We start from the raw sequence: 21576 nt of genomic DNA, 5'->3' as shown, positions 1-21576 counted from the left end.
TGGTACTTAATTTCTACATATGAGTAATGCCACATTCCTGCTTTTCTGCCTCAAAAGTGTCTTGGCTATTCATCTTATTAAATACCAAGAACAAGCTTATTGGAATTTGTATTGAATTTCACTGAATCTAAAAGATTTTGACAAAAACTGCTATGTTCACAATACTGTATTCCTGCCCATGAACAGGATATATTTATTTAGGATGATATAATAATTCATCACAATTTGTGTGTGTGAGTGTGTGTGTGTGTGTGTGTGTGTGTGTGTGTAGGGGCCTTGTGAATACAGTTCACAATACTGTATTCCTGCCCACGAACAGGATATATTTATTTAGGATGATATAATAATTCGTCACAGTGTGTGTGTGTGTGTGTGTGTGTGTGTGTGTGTGTGTGTGTAGGGGCCTTGAATATTTTTGTTAGATTTATTCCTAGACATAAATGTGACATTCTCTGACTCTGCTGTAAACGATGTTTGTCTTAGTTACATTTCTTGATGTTTGTTGATGACATACAGAAATAGAGGTGACTTTCGTATATTAATCTTATTTTCAAATATTTTGCTAAACTCTGTTATTTCTAATAATTTATAGTCTTGGGGTGTTCTTTGCAAAAAAAAAAATCATGCTACTTAAAAATACGAAGTTTTATTTTCTCCTTTCCAAATTTCTTGCTTCTATAATTTGTCTTTTTGTGCTTATGAAACTCTCAATAAAATATTAAATAGAAGTAGTGTTAGTGAACATCCTTCTCCTAGTTCTTACTTTTTAAACTAGGTAAAGACTTTATTAATCATTCTTTTAAACTTCATATTCTGGCTTCTTTGGCTTAACTAACTACAAACAAATAATGGCGTATAAGCAATAACTAAAAAGCAGAATTTAAAATACTATAGGTTTCTCGGGGCGCCTGGGTGGCTCAGTCGGTTAAGCGTCCGACTTCAGCTCAAGTCACGATCTCACGGTCCGTGAGTTCGAGCCCCGCGTCGGGCTCTGGGCTGATGGCTCAGAGCCTGGAGCCTGCTTCCAATTCTGTGTCTCCCTCTCTCTCTGTCCCTCCCCCGTTCATGTTCTGTCTCTCTCTGTCTCAAAAATAAAAAATAAACATTAAAAAAATTAAAAATAAAATAAAATAAAATAAAATACTATAGGTTTCTATACTTCAACATTATATATATTCATCCTAAACAAAAATTTTTAAAGCAGTCAAAATTATTGAAGCTTTATTATTTTTTTAAACAAATTTAGTCAATTGTTTGCCTAATTATTGGAAGCCTCATCAAAACCCTGAACAAGATCACCTTTCTCCCCAATAGCAAGTGGTGCTTTTCCACCCAGCCACTGCGGTGTCCTTAAGCTTTGCAATACCACACTGGTCTAAGAAGCTGGGTGGCATTTCTGTCAGCTGCTATGTCTTGACACGGCTGGTAATGGTAAAAATGTTTGCTTCTAGAAATGTCTGAACATTAGGATTATTAAAGTAGGTAACCATTCCCTAGTCTGCAAATATACTTAGCTCCTTAATATCAGAGATACTGTTTATTCTTAGTTTCTTTAAGAAGAACTGAAAAATGATATCACTTATTATAACAGATATTTGTTATGTCATCTGTTACTCTGTACACCATCTCAGGGCAGTTCTTTTTTACCACTGCATAATAATGTCTGAAGTCTGCAAGCTTCTCTTAGTTTATGATAGGTTCTTACATCTTGTTGGAGTAGAAATGAGGCTTTGTGGGGGAATGGGGTTGCACCCAAATGGTCTTAGGCACACCAGCTGAGATTTCAGTTCCTGATATTAAAGAGAATGATTCTAATATTTACCTATCCAGAATAGTATTTTATCTAGTGTTTTTTAAAAATTAAGATTAAGGAACTTCCCTCTTGTTCTCAATTTACTTTTCCTTTTAAAAAACATCATGAATATGTATTAAATTTTATCAAATTCTGCATTGAGGTTTTTCTCTTTAAATCTGCTAATGTGCTTGGTTACACATATTGATTTCCAGTATGAAACCATCTTACCACACATGGGACAAATCCAACTTGGACATATCCTGTTATCTTTTTATACATCATGAAATTTCATTTGCTAATATTTTGTTGAAAAATTTTACATGCATATCCTTGAGTGAAATGGAACCATAATTTATTTTCTTATATTTTTGGTACCTAGCTCATGGTGGCCTCAAAGATGAATAAGAGAATTCCTGTCAGTTTGGCTTTAATGAACAAATGGAATTATGAACAGCCTTTCGGAACAAACCCATTTTACATAAGTCGAAGAACTTCAGAATTAGCTACAACTTCTAATTCACCTTGGTCTCAAATTTAAAATTCTAGATCCTCAGGCCTAATGAAAAATTTTGGATTTTTAATAAGCACCTCAAATGATTCTGATAAAAATGATCTACTGCTCATGCTTTGAAACACACCACCAGGGAGAGGGAGCTCCTGGCTTCCCTTTGCTCTCACAGCAGTTCAGAGGAAGAGTTAAGATAGGCCCACCAGGACTACATGATGAAGCTTCTATTGAAAGAGTTGAAGAGGCTAAATTCTCTTGCCTCTCCATAACTTTTCTTAGGAAAGATGACCATAGTTTGCTCAGGAGAGGCACTGGTAATGCCTTTTGTTCCAACATAATTAGTAATCATTTCCTTACTCACTTTAAACATGTTTTATTTAGCTCTCCTTTGGCAGCCTTCATATTATAGTCTCTTTTCTTTTTTATCCTAGGATAGGCCCAAGAACTGCCTCAGGCTTGGATGACCTCTCCTAACCCATTAAATCTTTTCTCCCAGTTCTAAAGGCTAGTAAAAGAGTTTGAGAAGGCATGGGATAGGGATAAATTTATGCCTAAGATGGGACTAAATATACTGGCACTTCACACTATTCAGATCAGTTCACAAGGTGCAGAATCTACAAAGGAATTTGAGCCAAAGTGCTAACATGTAACATATTAATATTATAAAAATTTATCTTGCCTGTAAAAATCCAGGACAGCCTTGGTAAACTGGGAAGATTCCTGGTTTAAACCACAGGGAGGGAAAGATAATATTTCTAGCTATCACAACACAATAAAAATAATAAATAAATCTTAGATTCTACTTTTCCATACTACTCAGGTCCAAAAGGAAATGTGCCAGTTGAGAAATGCAGGTGGTCTGAGAGGTACTACTGATGTGAAATGTCTAATTTCAAATACCCATTTCTTTTCATGATTCTTTTCTCTGAAGACAAGGTCTCTACCGTCACCTCAACCTATTCATGACAAGTTCATGACAAACCTATTTATTTTCAGAAGTCAAATATACATAATAAAATCCATGACTAAATATTCTATCCTATTGAAGGAGGATGGTGGAGGAGTAGGAGGTCCCTAGGCTTGCCTTATCCTATGAATACAACTACATAACTATCAAATCATCCTAAATACACCAGAAATCTACCTGAAGAGTGGCAGAACAAATTCCACAACTAAAGGTAGAGAAGAGGCCATAGTGAAGAAGGTAGGAAGTATGGAGACAAGACCTGGAGAGAAAAGGATCCTGGCCACTGCGATGGGGAGGGAGCCATGGTCATGGAGGAGGGAAGAGACAGACAAGCACACAGGGAAGCACATGGGGAAAATGAATCCCTGGAGCAACTGGCTTGGAAAGGGAGAGCATCCAAAGTTCATGAGTTCTTGCAACCAGTGAGGCCTAAATAAAGCCTGGAGTTGTAAAGGTTAGCATGCTTACCTCTGGGAGAACTCAGAGCTATCCTATCCTTCAATGAACAATGTACAACCGGTATTTAACATGTTATCCATATATTTCAAAGAATTATATAGACTTTTAAGTTCTCATATTGAAAATAAGACCATTGGCAGTATCTTACGTAAAAACTTACAACTTCACTTACTCATGAAACAATAAATTTGTGGAATAAAGTTGAAAAATTAAAGGCATCAATCTGAAACATGGGTAGATATTTCCTATGTCTATATTATCTAGGTTTGAAAGTCTCCTCAGTTCCAACACCCCACCATGACTGCCAAATATTTTTCTGCAATCACATTTTTACTTTTCTTTCTCTACAATTCTATTACACCACCACTACCTCATCATCACCATCACAACAATAGCAGCAGCTATGTGTTGAGCGCTATGTGCCAGGCACGGCTATGAGAGTATGAAGTATGAATTAACTCATTTAATCCTCATAATATCTTTTGAGAAAATAAATATTATCCCTAACTACATACATGAGACAACCAAGCACGAGAGAGGCTAAGCTAGTAAGTGGCAGCATTGGTATTTGAACTCAGTATTAACTTTCCATTAGAGTTGTCTCTCACAAATCACCTCCTCACATCTCTAAAATTCTGCTTCTGGGTTACACGATATCATTTCTCTCCGTTTGGAAGTTCACTTAACATGATGAAGTTAGATGAAAAGTGTCATTAAAACGTTCCCCTGTTCAATAATCTACTTTACCTAAAAGTTAGTTATAAAAATCAGGTCAAATGTGTACAAACCACGTATTCAAGGTTTTTCTCAATCTATACCCATCCTCTCTTTCTGGCCACATTCCCAATTTAGCCCATCACATGAATACTAAGCAAGAGCTAATTGGAGCTATATCTTATCCTCTCACAGGGCCTAATACAATGCCCAGAACATGACAGGTATCAAAAATGTTCGCTAGATTAATGACTAAAAGTCTTCATGATTTTTCTGATACCGAGCCATAGATTTTATAATACTAAGGTTCATAGTGCTCACAAAGACATTTCTTTATCCTTCCTTTATAATAAGATAGTGTTAATTATTTAAAAATTTAAAAATTCAAAAATTCACTCCTGACAAAATAAGGCAATTCAGAACATGGAAATCATAGTTTTCTCTTTAGCAAAAAAAAGTAGCAAGTGGCAGTTATACCCAACAGTGTGATTAAAGAAATGAAAGTATTCTTAATATTACCAAGAATTTTATTGCTAACCTGTTGAGGAGTTATGGTATCTCTATAGCTTGGTAAAATTTTTAGGGTGACACTTCCACTAATATTTTTCAATAATTCTTGTAATTCCTTTGGATTGTTTCCAACCTCATGGCCATTGACTTCTTTAATGATGTCTCCCACATGAAGGAGACCTTGTCGATCTATCATTCCCCCATGAAGGATTCGGGCAATTACCAGGTCATTATTTTCGACCCTAAATGTTACACCCTAAAGGAAATAAAAAACAGAATTATCACTGATTTTATATTTCAGGAAGAAATCTTAAATATTCATGAATATGTATATAAAAAAATAATACTAAAAGTAGATGAGTGAATTGTTCCCATTTTTTCCCATGTTCTCTCCTCTCCCAATATCCTATTTTCTTAAATATTTTTTTAATGTTTACTTATTTTTGAGAGAGAGAGAGAGAGAGAGAGAGCGAGAGAGCATGAGTGCATGAGTGGAGGAGGGGCAAAGAGAGAGGGAGACACAGAAGCCAAAGCAGGCTCCAGGCTCTGAGCTGTCAGCACAGAGCCAGATGTGGGGTTTGAACTCACGAACTGTGAGATCATGACCTGAGCTCAAGTCAAACACTTAACCAACTGAGCCACCCAGGTGCCCCAATACCTTCACTTTTTAATAACTTTCTTCTGTATTTTGATACTATAATTAGCAAGCAACTTGAGTTCATTTCTTCAAAGGGTATAGGAAGAAATGGAGTATCGTTATCTCCTGTAATTTTTGCTGCCCATTAGCAAACTTCTGGCCTCTATTCAGTTTAACTTTTTTTTTTTTTGTTTAATTTTGTATGCTATATTAAGTTGAGAGAGCATCAGTTGTGTATTTATATACAAGCCAAAAAACACTGATAAAACAGATAAACATGAATTAAAATTTTCATAGTAATACAAATTAGGAAAAAGAAAAAAATGAGATAGTGAATAAGCCACAAATATGTCAGATTTCAAATTTTAAAAGGCATTGATATATCTACTCACCAATGGCTCCCCAGCTCTTTTGTGAATACCAAGAATACGAATGGCATCTACTGGTAATAACTGATTATTTATAGAAGAATTATTCATTTCTGGGCTTGATGGAGGTGAATCATAACATTTTGATGCCACAATATCATGGGCCTCCAAGAGTGACTATAAGGATTCAAAACAGCCTGTGGTTATTGGTTACTGATGGAATAAGTTATTAAAAAATAAAGAGTTAATTATCCCAGTGGAGTGCTAAAATATTCCAAGGCACACATTATTAAATTCTAAAATATGAGTTAAATCAAAGTCAACAGAACCTTTTAAAGAAATATAAATAGCTTCAGTAACATAAATAGTATTATGTTCCTTGCTTTAAAAGATTTGGAGAGATTGATAGAGTTTTATGATTTTTTTTTAAAAAAATGTTCAGAGGAAACTGAACCTAGTTTTCAAAGTGAGGTGCACTGAAGGCACTGGCTTTCACTGCTGCCATTGTCATCAGCAATATCATCATTCAGTATTTATCATCAATCCCTGTTTATTAGGTATCATACAAATTCAAATGGTACAGACCCTCACTTTTACTCTAAAATTGTTATATTAATTCTTTACATGTACAAAATGTCTGCTAAAAAGATATCCAATAGAAAATGGATAAATATTTGCATATCAGTGATGAGATGTTCTATTACTGAGAAAGCCTTAGTCTGTAAAACATATATTTTAAGGGATAAAAAAACTAATGAGCTAGTAATGGTCCTGAATATAATTTTACCTCCTACATTTACTATGTGCTATCATAAAGGATGACTTTGATCTAGCTTTCTAGGAATTTCTTACAATTTTTTGTGTATTTATTTTAGTTTTTCATTTATACTATAATTGTGTATACCCAACATAAAACTGAGCTAAAAAGTTATTTTTTTGAGTGGATGCAATGCAAGTTCAAAGACAAATCAAAATAGAAAGAAGGAAGAAAATGTCAACAGATTCAGAATAGAAGCAATCAGGATATGAGTTTAATTGGTAATTTCTGGTCATTTCATGAAAATATGCTGTAAGTGACTAAAGAAAATTTCCAAAAGAAAAATTCACTAATCCACATGTAAAGATTATTCTTATAAAAGCTAGAAGGTGCTGAAACCTGTAACCTGGGCTGTTTAGTTTTCATCCTATGCCCTCTTCTTAGGTAATATTATCTACTCCTGTGACTGCACCACTACTCATACATTGATAACTTCCAGAACTCTCATGAGCTTCAGATTCATAGACTAAAAATTTGTCCACAACTAGCCAAAGTCATGATAACCTCAAAATCAAAAAGAGTAAGGACTGTAGAATATTGAAACATACTGAATTAATGAAAAATCCGTAATTGCACAATCCTATTTCAAAAACAGAAGGACTGAAAAACTCATCTGTTACCATTCGAGACTGCTATTTTAAACAATTCTTTACTTTGAAAATTGGTGAAGGGAAGGATCAGGCACTTCTCTTTTATGAAATGCATTATGTGATAAGTAAATAACCCAGTTGAAAAGGAAACACTCTACTCTTTATACAAGAATACCAGCTATAAAATATAAAATCAGTGAAACAGAAAAATGTCATTTTGAAGCCTTTAATGAAAATACTGATTCAGGCAAGCATTAATTTGTGTTGATAAGTAGATAAATGGTTGGATAAGAAATAGCATTTCTATAATGCTAGAATAATAACACACTAGATTATGTACTAGTGAAGAATATTTCAAAAGAAGGATTAGACTGTCTTTGCCTTTAATCAAGGGACCAATCTCAGCATTAATAATGGTGGGCTAACTAGGTGTCACACATCTTCTGATGTAGTTTTTAATTCATGTTGCATCACATCACTAATGATGCATTCTAATTCCAAATAATTAACTTGAATCATCAACCTTTTAGAACTTCTATTTACAGGAAATAGAAGGGAAAACTAAGCAACACAGCAAAGAGACTACCAGACTCATCCAGACAGTGGGATATTCTGGAGGGCAGTGGCCTGGTCTCTTAAGAGGTCAACATCATAATCAAGGGAGAATAGACGGTCCAATCAAATGCCAAACATGGGTCTAGGTTGGAAACCCATAAGTACAAACCAGCTGTAAAGAATATTTTGTTGTCAAATGGAGATGAATAGGATATGCATATTACATGAGATAAAGATTCACTGAAATGGAAAAGTGGAAATTAATGACTGGAAAAAAAAAAGGTAAGTTACAAAATACCTTGTGCCAAAGGATCTCAATCACTAAAGAAAAAAATATGTATGTATATGCACAGAAAAAGTATGGAGGAATATGCACTAGAATAGTACAGTAGTGTTCTGGGTATTAAGAATGCAATGTCTTAATTTAAAAATTTTTGCTTGTATTTTCTAATTATATTTATTGAACTTTATATAAATTCATATGCTTATTAAATTTTATATACTTATGAAAAATATATAGCATGCCTGAAAGCTCTACCAGATGCTTGAGATATCACAAACTTAACATGGCCATTTATCTTAACATTAACATATCAGTTTCTTCTAGAGTGTTCCTCATCTCAGTGAGGGCCACCAATTATTTTTCAGAAATCTTACCCTTGTCAACTTCCCACATCCCTCTTCTGCAACTACACCACATGTAATCAATCACCAAGTCCTGTTGATTTTATGGGTTAAAACTTGAAAATCCTTACATACTCCTCTTTCCCCCCCCCTCATGGTTTCCCACTGTTCTCAGGATAAGGTCCAAATAGTTCACTCTGACTTATAAGACCTTAATCAACTAGTACCAACATAAGATGTCTCCAAAAACTGTCCTTTTTTTTTTTTTTTTTGTACTTAAGATCCTGATTCATGGAGAAATCATTTCACTATCAACCTTCATATTTTGCAGCCACATTGTTGAAGGGTCATATAAAGTTCCTGAGAAAAACCAAAGGGGTTTTGCCATTTGATTTTCAATGTTAAGATTTGCAGTGAAAGCAGGTGACACTTTATTCTTCTATCCCAGCACCACTTATTGAACGGTCCATTCTTTCTCCCCTAAAATGCAGTATCTCTGTCATAAATCAAGCTGCCGTATATATGTGGATATATTTCTGGGATTTTTATTCTCTTCTATTCATTTATTTTTCGAACACTGTCTCAATACCACACTTAATTATGGGTTTATAAGAAACCTCCCCGTCCCCTTCCCTTTCTCTTCTGAAACTCTTTGTTAAACAGGTTAACTCTTCACTGATACAGGCCAATGCTTCAATTGTATTTATTTTTTTGCACCTGTGGAGGATATGCTATGGATAAGTTTCTATTCTTACACAGTCCTCTCTTATTCCAAGGTCATCGATTGCATCTCAGTCTCAGAAGCAATACTGCAACAGCTTTAACAAGGAAGGCTGTGAAACTGGTAGTGAGGAATAAAAATCCATTATCACAGTAAGAAAAACATCTTTAGCATGCGTTCTGATGGTGAATCAAGGCTGGTTTTAATTACACAAAGGAAAATCCATTCTGATGTCTTTTTGCTATACATTTATGTACTGTGTTTTAGTTATGTGTGTCTGTTTTTGTATCCTCAGTATATCAGGGTAGTAAAATACCTAAGTTGGAATTCACATATTTACAAAATATGGCTCTAAAAAATCTTAAATATATCACCTTAAGCTGGAACTTAACTATTAAAAGAGAATACTTTGGGAATACAGGGGACTTGGGAAGAAGAATAATAGGCAAAGTTTACCTGGAAGTGAGGCTCTTTGAGTATACCAACCAGTTCTGCCACATTTTCGTCCACATTTATTAAAGGAGTGATATCTTCAAGAATTTCATTGACTAATTCTAAGTTATTGTCACTGACAGCTTCTAGTTTTGAATCTTCTAGCCTCTCATGAGCCTGAAAAGATAATCGTATATTAAAGTCATAACACACATTGTCTTGCTCCAGACCATGGTTTTCTTCTTGATTTCTTTTTCAAAAAGAATGTTTTAAAAAATGTTATTCCAAGGTTTGGTTCATTGAAACCAAATTTAATAGTTCAATCAGAAGCAATATATAGATTCTATAGTAAATGTTATCATGCAGTATAATAAATCTTGGCTTCTATTCCTAACCTAAAAGTCATGGAAAACTTTTTTTAATTAAAACATGAAAAACTGAGTAGGTATGGGGAGCCTGGGTGGCTCAATCCATTGAGCGTCCACCTGTGGCTCAGGTCACGATCTCATGGTTCATGAGTTCCAGCCATGTGTCGGACTCTGTGCTGAAAGCTCAAAGCTTGGAGCCTGCCTCAGATTCTGTGTCTCCCTCTCTCTCTGCCCCTCCCCCACTCATGTTTTCTTTCTCTCTCTCTCTCTCTCTCTCAAATAAACATTAAAAAATTTTTTTTAAATTTTTTAAAAAAAGGAAAAAGAAAAAACTGAACAGGTCAAATGACAATTTAAAAAACATTTTCTAGCCAATATAAATTCCTCATGACTTTCTTATCTAGGCTCAAACTCTAGATGATACTACATATGCTTTATGAAAATAAATGATTATAAATAAAAACAAAAAAAATAGGAATATAATCATTATATGGACTGCCATTAAAAAATAATAAAAACCATTCTGGGAGCACCAGAATCCTAAAGCTACCATTTTCCAACTTTGAAAATCAGCAAAATAGTGTCAATTCAGGGAAGGTAGCTCTTGAACTGGACCTTGAAAGACTGTATGATTTTGTTAGGGGAGTGACCCTCTCATATTTCTGTATTAAGTTGCCTTTTTTTTTTTAATCTCACAATCTTTTCCATGCAAAATGGACTGTGAATCACACTGTCACAGAAAATAAGTAGGTTTCAATAGTGAGGGTAAAGCAGAGTTTTAAATTCAAACTGGAGGGGCACCTGGAATGCTCAGTCAGATGAGCCTCTGACTCTTTATTTCAGCTCAGGTCACGATCCCAGGGTCTTGGGATCAAGCCCTCGCTGGGCTCCACGCTACGCCTGGAACCTGCTTAAGATTCTCTCATCGTCTCTCCCTCCTTCCCTAGTCTTACTCCCTCTGACCCCCTCCCCTGCTTACAGGCTTGCAAAATCGCTTTCTTAAAAAAAAAAAAAAAAAAAATTCAAACTGGAAATGAATGCTAAATATTCTCTATTTTAAAAAAATGTTTATTTATTTATTTTGAGACAGAAAGAGTGAGTAGGGGAGGTGCAGAGAGAAGGAGAGAGAAAGCATCCCAAACAGGCTCTGCGTCATCAACACAGAGCCCAGTGTAGGGCTCAAACCCACAAACTGAAATCATGAGCCGAAACCAAGAGTCAGATGCTCAACAGACTGAGCCACCCAGGTGCCCGGCATTCTCTCTCTTTTAACTGCTCTTTGTTTTTCTGATAAATGGTTGCTGTCTGATTTTGAAGACAAAGCAGAGCATAACTGTTAAGATTTAATGTATAAATGAAACGATGTAAGATCACAAACCTTATATTTAATATTTTAAGATCAATTTCTCTAAGTACTCAGGAAAAATCCAAGTTTCAAGTGGTAACAGTATCAGTTAAACTTTATCTGCACCTATAATACTTCAGCTGTTATTTTTACCACAGAGTGGATCCTTCAAAGACAAATACAGATTCTAATTTTTAAAATGCAATTTTTTTCATTTAAATGTATTTCCTCTAAGTGACTCACAAGAGTGAAGTAAGAGCTTAAGTAGAAGAGGCGGACATATATTAAGCAACATTTTTCTAAGAAATACCTCAGAAGAAGAAATTTAAGTCATATGAAGACAGAAGAAATTATAACTGTTATTAAACGAAGAAAAATGTCAAAAGACCAAATGTAATTTAGAGAAAGCAGTTTCTATTACATTTGGATAAGAAAAAAATAGATACAAAAATTAAGATTAGAAAACGTCACAAAGAATGAAACGGATAAATTTGTAATTTTCTGAAAGCATAACACAAGCCTAATAAGGATAAGATGATGAGGACACTCAATATGTATCATAAAATGATTATCACCATTGGAAAAAAACTAAAATAACAGACATAACTAGCTAACTCTTACAAAACAAACTAGACTTGCTTATTACTTTAATACAAATATTCGCTGTTAACAAATACTGAATTTAGCATCATTAACCTTGCTAACCTTGTTTAACCTCTTATGGTAGTATAAGAAAGTTTAAGCAAAAAAAAGGAAAGAAGCTTAACATTTATTGAGGGCTGTGTGTGTGTGTGTGTGTGTGTGTGTGTGTGTGTGTGAGGGAGCGAGGGAGGAAGAGAGAGAGACACCATGTTCTCAGTGCTGTGTGAGTGAATGAGTGTGTGTATATGTGTATATCAAACAAAGATAGATGTGTTATTATCTTCACCTTATAAACACTCATGCAAAGTAAGATAAAGTGATTTGCTTGAATTCATACTACTGGTAAGTGGCAGTCAGGTAGTCTAATATCAAGGCATATCTGACTTGATCACTATATAGACAGCCACTGTGGTTAATTATTCCATCTACTATATGATGTATCATTCTAACTCATTTTAACTGTGTGAGATATGCTCTCATTGACTGCTAGTTGAGTTGATGCTTCTTAGCATGTTTTTCTAGTCCAGATGTGGTGTTAATTATGTTCTAGTACATCTGTCCTCATAGTTATTTTATACTCCTATGGTTCAGAATAAAACCCACCCCTTCAACCTGTACCCTTTGTGCTCCAAATAAGAGGTATAAAAACACCACCTATTTCTCCAGGAAAACAGATAATGACTGGCTTACAGTTTTCAGGTAGTAAGTCAGTATATTTTCTATAACATTCTATGATTATGTAACATTATCAATTCAAGACACTGGGACAAGTAAAGAAACCAAAATGATCACTGACTTGAGAACTCTAATAAACCCTTCGTTTCTATGTTCATCTACCTTACTGCTCCCAAATTGGGTGAGGACACATGGGAATGTGGAAAGACCCACAAGAAAGAGGAAGTAAGTAGGAGGGCAGAATTATGTTATAAAAACAAACATACCTGAAGGTTTTTTCACATGAACTGCACAGACTGGTTCTGTAGTAGGAACAGAATATCACCACACAATACAGAAATTCTCAGAAAAAAGCTTTTTAGTGAAACTGTAGCTGTAATTATATTAACACAGAAAGCCAATTTCTTAAAAAATATTTTCATAATGTTTATTTTTGAGAGAGAGCGCAAGTGGTGGAGGGGCAGAGAGAGAGGGAGACAGAGATGTGAAGTGGTTCTCCGCTGACAGCAGTGAGCACAGTGCAGAGCTTGAACCCATGAACTGCAAGACCATGACCTGAGCCGAAGTCAGATGCTCAACCAACTAAGCCACCCAGGCACCCTGGAAAGCTCATTTCTGAAATACAGTTGGGGCTATCAAGATCAACTTTAGTTTTTCCAAGAAAGCAAGTGTAGGTCCATATTTGTTAACTACGTAGATTTTTAAGCTCTAAGATACTGTTGAAAGAAGCTGGGACCTCTATTCATTTTAAAGTCAGAATATATTTACTAGCTTTTAAGAGGCAAGTACCAACTTGAATTTAACTAATCCAACCAAAAAAAAAAAGGAAATACTAAAAACTGACCAGAAGGACAGATGAATCATTAGCTATTTGAATAAATGGGTCTTGTTTCCTTTAAGAAAAAGCATTATTAGAAAGCTAGCATAATTGGGGCACCCAGGTGGCTCAGGTCATGATCTCACTGTTCATGGGTTCAAGCCCCACGATGGGCTCTGTGCTGACAGTTCAGAGCCTGGAGCCTGCTTTGGATTCTGTGTCTCCCTCTCTCTCTGTTTTCCCCTGCTTGTGCTCTCAAAAATAAAGATTGAAGGGGTGCCTGGGTGGCTCAGTCGGTTAAGTGTCTGACTTCAGCTCGGATCACGATCTTGCAGTTCTTGGGTTGGAGCCCCACGAGGGGCTCTGTGCTGACAGTTCAGGTCCTACAGCCTGCTTCGGATTCTGTGTCTCCCTCTCTCTCTGCCCCTCACTGCTCACACACACACACACACACACACACACACACACACACACACACACACTCTCTCTCTCTCTCTCTCAAAAATAAACATTAAAAATTAAAAAAGATTAAAAAAAAGAAAAAAAACGAGCATAACTTAATAAAAATATATTCCACTTGCCACAAGGGTTGAAAGAACATGCCACAACTGGCTTTGTAGAACACTTGGAGCTGACACAAATATGGCCTAATCTACCTGGTAGGTCCAGTTCTGAGAAACCTATTCACCACTGCATCTTAGAAAAATGACCTACAGAGAGGAAAGAGTTCTTTCAGGACTTTTAGGTATTTTATATTGGCATAGTCTAACCATGCTTGCAAGCAAATAATAATAATAATAATAATAATAATAATAATAATAAAAAGTCTAACAGAAGCTGTGGGCTATAATAAAGAGACAAATACTACTATTTATTATATTGTATCTAATACTATTATCATTTTGTGTAGTAACCTTTTCTCCCTTAAAAGCAAGGACCAAAATACCATAAAATTTTTAAAATGTTTATTTATATTTTTAGGAGGGAGAGAGAGAGAGAGAGAGAGAGAGAGAGCGCGCGCACATGCGCATGCATGCACAAGGTGGGGGAGAGACAGAGGGAGAGGAAGACAGAAGTTCTGGAGCAGGCTCCATGCTGTGAGCGCAGAGCCCAAAACAAGGCTTGAACCCACGAACCATGAGATCCTGACAGCCGAAGTCAGATGTTTAACTGAGCCACCCATGTGCCCCATAAATTTTGTTTCTATCTTCTTTGAATGTGGCTAAGTACGTGGTAGTTGCTCATTAAATATTTCCTGAAAAAGCTAAGTACATGAGAAATAAGTTTGGCTGTGGTCAAAGAGTTATCCTCTTCTATTCTAGACATTTAGGACAAGAAAAATCAAGAGAAGCCCACAAATGGTCAAAAATAAATAAGAATTTGAGCAGAAAGTAGAAATGAGAATAGAAAGCAATTTCTAATTTGCTTCTGCATACATTATATCAAAGAGAATGAGATTTGTTTTGAACAACAAAGATGAAATAAGTATAAATAAATTAGAACTGAATTCTCTAATGAGTAAAGAACTTGCCAGAAATTTAGTTAACCAAAGAGGTCAAATTCTTACGTTAGATAAACTGTATATCAAAGTACTCAGGGAGCTTCTAAATAACATTGCTGAGCCATTCTTAGAGGTATCTGTAGAATCAGGAGAACCACACAGATGTCAAAAAACTAGAAATGGGAATCTGTTATGCTTTTAAAAATGAGAAAAACCGTTTTTTTTTTTTTTTTTTTAAAGCTTGGCTTTAACAGTATTCAGAGAAAATATAAAAGATACTTTTTATAATCTTTGAGTGGGAAAGACCTTTCTAACTTATGTTGCAAAATCTGGAAAAGCCATAAATTAAGCAAAAAAGGCCCAATAAAATTAAAATTTAAAATTTCAAATTTCTTGTTAAAAATTAGCAAAGTCAAAAAACAAGTGAAAAACTAGGGTTAAAATACGTACAAATCATAATATAGACAAAGGGTTAATTTCCTTATATATAAAGGACTTCTACAAACCAATAAGAAAAAGATCAACACATTAAGAGAAATAAGCAAATAATATGAAAAATTCACAGAAAAGGAAATTCAAACTCTTAAACATATGAAAAGATGCACAGCCACATTCATGAGAAGTATAAGCAAATTATAATACAATATTCTTTTTTTTTTTTTTATCAGATTGGCAAAGATAAAAATTCTGGTAACTTACCATGTTAGTGAGAATAGGGTAGAAGACAGACACTCTCACACATTTTTTTCCCCCTGGTGGGAACATACTAGTGTGCAGAGTACACATTTATCTCAAGCTCACATGGATCATTTCCCAAGACAGACCACAGTAAGGGCCATAAAACGCATCTTAAAAAGTTTATAAGAATAAAAATTATATAGAGTATACTCTCAGACCACAATGGGATTAAATCGAAACTCAGTAATAGAAAAACAGCCAGAAACCCATGAAACACTTGGAGACAAAGCAACACATTTTTTTTTAATGTTTATTCATTTTTAAGAGACAGAGACAGAGCGCAATTGGGGGTGGGGCAGAAAGGGAGGGAGACACAGAATCTGAAGCAGCCTCCAGTCTCTGAGCTGTCAGTACAGAGCCTGATGTGGGGCTCGAACTCACAAACCGTGAGATCATGACCTGAGCTGAGATCAGATGCTTAACCGACTGAGCCACCCAGGTCCCCCAAAGCAACACATTTCTGATAATACACAGGTCCAAGAAGTCTTAAGAAAAATTTACAAATATATCAACCAAGTGAAAATAAAACTTACCAAATTTGGGGGGATGCAGCAAAGGCCATATTTAAAGAGAAATTTATAGCAGTGAATGCATAGTTAGGAAAGAAAAAAGACCTAAAATCAATAATCTAAACATCCACCTTACAATATAACTCAAAAAAGAGCATATTAAATACAAAGTAGAAGAAAAGAAAAATTTAAAGCACAAATCAATCAACTGAAAAGAGAAAATCAATAAAAGTTAATGAAACCAAAAGCTGGTTCTTTGAAAAGATTAAAATTCCAGCTTAACTAAGAAAAAAGAGAGAAGACAGAGATTTATTAATAACAGAAATGAAAGGGGGGGCCATTACTACTGACACTATCAATAAAGGAATAATATGAACAATTCTAAGCCCAGAAATTTGATAACCTACATGAAATGGATCGATTCCTTTAAATACACAATCCAACAAAACACACAAAAGGAAATATAGATAACTTGAATAGTCCTATATCTGTTAAAAAATTATATCAATAATTAATAACCTTCCCAAACAGAAAGCACCAGGCCCACATGGGTTTGCTGGTAAATTCTACCAAACATTTAAGGAAGAAATTATACCGATTCTCTGCAATCTCTTCCAGGAAGCCGAAGAAAAATTTCTTAATTCATTCTACAAGGAGAGCATTACTCTAATACAAAAACTTGACAAAACCTTAATTTGTCATTATACAGTTATTAAAACCCAGACAGACATATTCAACACAAAGTATGAACACTAATGTACACTATGCACTTTAGCGAATTAAGTTTTAATAGAAAAAATGAAAAGAAAGTACAGAGAATTTCCATGTATCTGCCTCATCCTAGTTTCCCTTATTCACACCTTGTATTAGTGTGATATGTTTGTTATGTCAATTTGATATACTATTACTAACTAAAGCCTATAGTTTACATTGAGATCCATTCTTAATGTTGTATAGTTCCATGGTTTTTGACAAATGCATAATGTCATCTATGCACGTTTACAGTATCATATAGAGTAACAGTTCCACTGCCCTAAAAATGCTCCATGCTCCACCTACTCACCCCTCTCTTGTACTTCCCCAAACCCTGGCAACTATGGATTGTTTTGTATTGTCTCTATAACTTTTGCTTTTTCCAGAATGTAATATAGTTGGAATCATACAGTATATACTCTTCTAAGACTGGCTTCTTTCATCTAGCAACATGTATTTAAGGTTCCTCTGTAGTTTTTTTGAAGCTTGATAGTTCAATTCTTTTTACTGCTGAATAATATTCCATTGTACGGATACATCACACTTTATGCTATTAAAGACATCATGGTTTGCTTTCAAGTTTTGATAATTATGAATAAAGACGCTATAAACATTCACATGTAGATTTCTATGTATACATAAATTATCAACTCACTTGGGTAACTATCAAGGAGTGCAACTGGGGCACCTGGGTGGCTCAGTTGGTTGAGTCTGAATTCGGCTCAGGTCATGATCTCACAGTTTGTGGGTTCAAGCCCTGCATCAGGCTCTGTGCTGATGGCTCAGAACCTGGAGACTGCTTCAGATGCTGTGTCTCTCTCTCTCTCTCTCTCTGCTCCTCCTCCCCTCGCGCGCGCACACACACACACACACACACTCTCTCTCAAAAATAAACACTAATTTTTTTTTTTTTTTAAATTAAAGGAGTGCAGCTGCTGGATTGTATGGTAATACCGTGTTAGCTTTCTAAGAAACTGCCAAAGCGTCTTCCAAAGTAGTTGTGCTATTTGCAATACTAACAGCAATGAACAAATAGCTTCCTTTTTATAATATAGGCCTACTTCAGAGATACTGTGGGTTCGGTTCCAGACTACCACAATAAAGATAACATTGCAATAAAGAGAATATCGCAGTAAAGCCAAATGAATTTTTTTGGTGTTCCGGTGCTTATAAAGTTACTATAGTCTATTAAGTGTGCAATAGCATTGTGTCTGAAAAAAAATGTATATACCAATTTAATTAAAAATTACCTTATCACTAAAAACTGCTAACCATCATCTGAGCTTTTGATGAGTCATAATATTTTTGCTGAGAGACTCACACCTCGATGCTGATGGCTGCTAACTGCTCAGGGTGGTATTCCTGAAGGTCTGGGTAGCTGTGGCAATTTCTTAAAATAAGACAAAATGAAGTCTACTGCATTGATGGACTCTTCCTTTTACAAATGATTTTTTTTTTTTTTTTTTTTTGTAGCAGGAGATTCTGTTTGACAGTCTTTCCCCTACAGTAGAACTTCTTATAAAATTTAGAGTTAATCCTCTCACACCCACCATTGCATTATCATCTGTTGCTGTCATTTCAACAATCTTCACAGCATCTTCATCAGGAGTAGACCCCATCTCAAGAAACCACTTTCTTTGCTCACCCATAAGAAGCAACACCTCATCCATTAAAAAGTTTATCATGAGACTGCAGCAATTCAAATATTATAATGAAAAAGTGCAAATATCTTGAGAATTACCAAAATGTGATAGAGACATGAAACAAATGCTGTTGGAAAAATGATACAAATAGATTTGCTTAATGCAGGGTTGCCACAAAGCTTTTATTTTTTCTTTTCTTTTCTTTTTTTTTTTTTTTTTTAGAAAACCCACAGTATCTGTGAAGGGCAATAAAAAGAAGCACAACAAAATGAGGTATGCCCATGTACATTTTGCAAATATTTCCCCCCAATCAGTAGCTAGCTGTTTCATTCTCGTAAAGAGGAAATTTTAAAATTTTGATAAAATCTAATTAATGAAATTTTTCATTATGCTTCATGCTTTTTATGTTTTACCTATGAAGTCTTTCTCTAACCCAAAGTTGTGAAGTTTTTATGTATTCTTTTAGATGTTTTAAAATCTTAGTTCTTACTTTTAGATCTATGATTTGTTTTGAGGTAATTGTTGTATATAATGTGAGGAATAAGATATTGTTGATTTTTTTGCATATAAATATTCTATTGTTCCAGCAACACTTACTTAAAGAACTATCATTTCTTCATTGAATTACCATGGTATTATTAATAAAAACCAGTTGACCATACATGTGTTGGTCTCTATCTGGGCTCTAACCTGTGCCACTGATCTATACCAATATTACACTGTTTTCTTTACTGTAGGGTAATAGTAATCCTGGACATCAGGTTGTAGAGAACATCAAATTTTGTTCTTTTTTAAAACTGTTTTTGTTAGTGTAGGTCCTTGATAAATTTCACTATCATCATGTCAGCCTGAAATTTTGACTGCTATTACAGGGATTCTATAGATCAGTTTGGGGAGAACTGACATGTTAAAGACAAATGAACCTTCCAAACCCTGTATGTATATATGTATGTATGCCTTTAATTTCAGCATTTTTTTTTATCGTTTCCAGTGTACAGGTCTAGCACACATTATTAAATTTACTATTTCTTTAATTTACAATTTCTGATTCATTGCTAGTATATAAAAATACAAATGATTTATGTAGATCAATCTTGTATCCTGTGACCTTGCTAAACTCACTTGTTAGTTCTAGAAGGTGTGTTTTCCCCCCCGCTTCTGGTAGATTCTTAGGGTTTCAACAGAGACAATAATGTCATCCTTGAATAAAGATAGTTTATTTTTTCCTCTTTAATCTGTATGCCTGTTCCTTCCACTGGCTAGTACCTCCAGGTATAGAAGTGAATGGAAGTAATGAAGGCTGAACAGGAGTGATCACAGAAAGACGGCATTCTATATTCCACCAAGAATTATGATGTTAACTATGGTTCATTTTTAATAGATGTCCTTTATCAGGTTGAGGCAATTTCCTTTTAAATTTACCAAGTTTTATCAGGAATGAATAACGTTCAATTTTGTAAGATGCTTTTCCTGTGACATAATCACATGATTTTTTTTATGTTATCATTAAAATGCTGACATTTATTGGTTTTCAAACGTTAAGGCAGTCTTGCATTTTTGAGCCAAAACTCAATTAATGGAATATTTCCTTTCTTGAAATGTCTTTAGCTGGCTTGGCTATTAGCGTAACAATAAGCCTCATAAAAGTAAATGTTCCTTTCTCTTCCTTTGAGGAAGAAATCAAGTAGAATTGGTATTACTTCTTCCTTATAAGTTTGACACAATACTCTTGGGAAGCGATTTAGGCTGGAGCTTCGAGAAAGGTTTCAAACTGAAAATATTCAGTTCAAAAAAATAAATATAAGGCTATTCAGGTTGTCTATTCTTACATAGGTTTTAGTTGTATCTTTTAAGGAACTAGTCAATTTCACCTAAGTTGTCAGATCTATTGTCAATAAAGTTCTTCATAATATTTATTATTCTTGCAATATCTGTTGGATTTGTACTGATGTCCTTTTTCATTTCTGATACTATAATGTGTGCCTAGCTAGAGGTTTACTTATTTTACAGTTATATTCAAAGTTATATTGACTTTTTCTATTTTTGTCGTTTATATGTTCAAACTTATTTTCATTATTTACTTCTTTGTCCCTATTTTGAATTTGTTCTTTTTCTATTTTTTGGAGGTGACTTATCACTTAGATGACTGACTTATATATTCTCTTCCAACTAGACATTTTCCTCCAAGCATTGCTTTGACATGTATTTTCATTTTCATTCAATTCAAAATAGTTTTTTTTAATGTTTCTTTGTGATTTCTGCTTTGACCCAAGGCTATTTAAAAGTATGCTGTTTAATTTCCAGATATTTGGTAATTTTTCAGATAACTCTGCTACTGAATTTTAGTTTAATTTTGCTTTAGTTTCATAGGTCTGCTACAACCAACTGGGGTGAATTCTACCCAATGTACTGTGTAGTATGAGGACTCTCCACTCAGGCTGGTGGCAATGCAAACTATTCTCCATCCTTTGTGATCTCTGGAAATTGTTTGGCCTACTGTGCTTTCCAGGGGATCTTCCTTCTAACTCTAGAGGCTTACTTCATATATATACAGGTCAGTACTCAGCCAAAGATTTGAGGGCAGATTCTAGAGCCCTTTTTGTGTTCAGCTTCCTCCTCCCAGATTCCAGTCAGTCACTTCAGTCTCCCCAGATCCTGACCTCTCTGAAGACTACTGGCCGGTTGTGTTTCCTCTTGCTGTACTGCAGCCTGAAAACTACACTCAACTCAGTTTCAAAATGCTCACTTCATTTGTTTCCTTTCTGTCAGGCATCATGGTCCTATGCTGCCTGCTGTCCCATGTCTAAAGACAGTCTCTCTCCCATCCTATATTTTGCTAACTTGTGAGGGTAATTCAAGAGTATTTTTTTTCTTCCTTATGGCTGGGG

At 34.9% G+C, this 21576-nt stretch overlaps 1 protein-coding gene across 11 annotated transcripts in view; it reads right to left on the bottom strand.

Annotated features, from left to right (window-relative positions):
• Nucleotides 1-21576, bottom strand: part of PALS2 (protein associated with LIN7 2, MAGUK family member) — a 113893-nt gene that overhangs the window by 38657 nt on the left and 53660 nt on the right. For all 11 annotated transcript variants that reach the window (XR_006211719.1, XR_006211720.1, XR_006211721.1 and 8 more), the window contains 3 exons: nucleotides 9722-9874; nucleotides 5983-6135; nucleotides 4982-5209 (listed from right to left, as the gene is read on the bottom strand). Coding sequence is in view for 8 of the 11 variants with exons in the window: in XM_042968360.1 (XP_042824294.1) it covers nucleotides 4982-5209; nucleotides 5983-6135; nucleotides 9722-9874 (534 nt within the window). In the remaining 3 variants the exon portion in view is untranslated. The remainder of the gene's footprint in view (nucleotides 1-4981; nucleotides 5210-5982; nucleotides 6136-9721; nucleotides 9875-21576) is intronic.

Source organism: Panthera tigris, chromosome A2 (genome assembly GCF_018350195.1).
Source record: "Panthera tigris isolate Pti1 chromosome A2, P.tigris_Pti1_mat1.1, whole genome shotgun sequence".
NCBI classification, from domain to species: domain Eukaryota; kingdom Metazoa; phylum Chordata; class Mammalia; order Carnivora; family Felidae; genus Panthera; species Panthera tigris.
The sequence above is the reverse complement of the archived record's forward strand: the minus strand, read 5'-3'. Positions and strand labels throughout refer to the sequence as shown.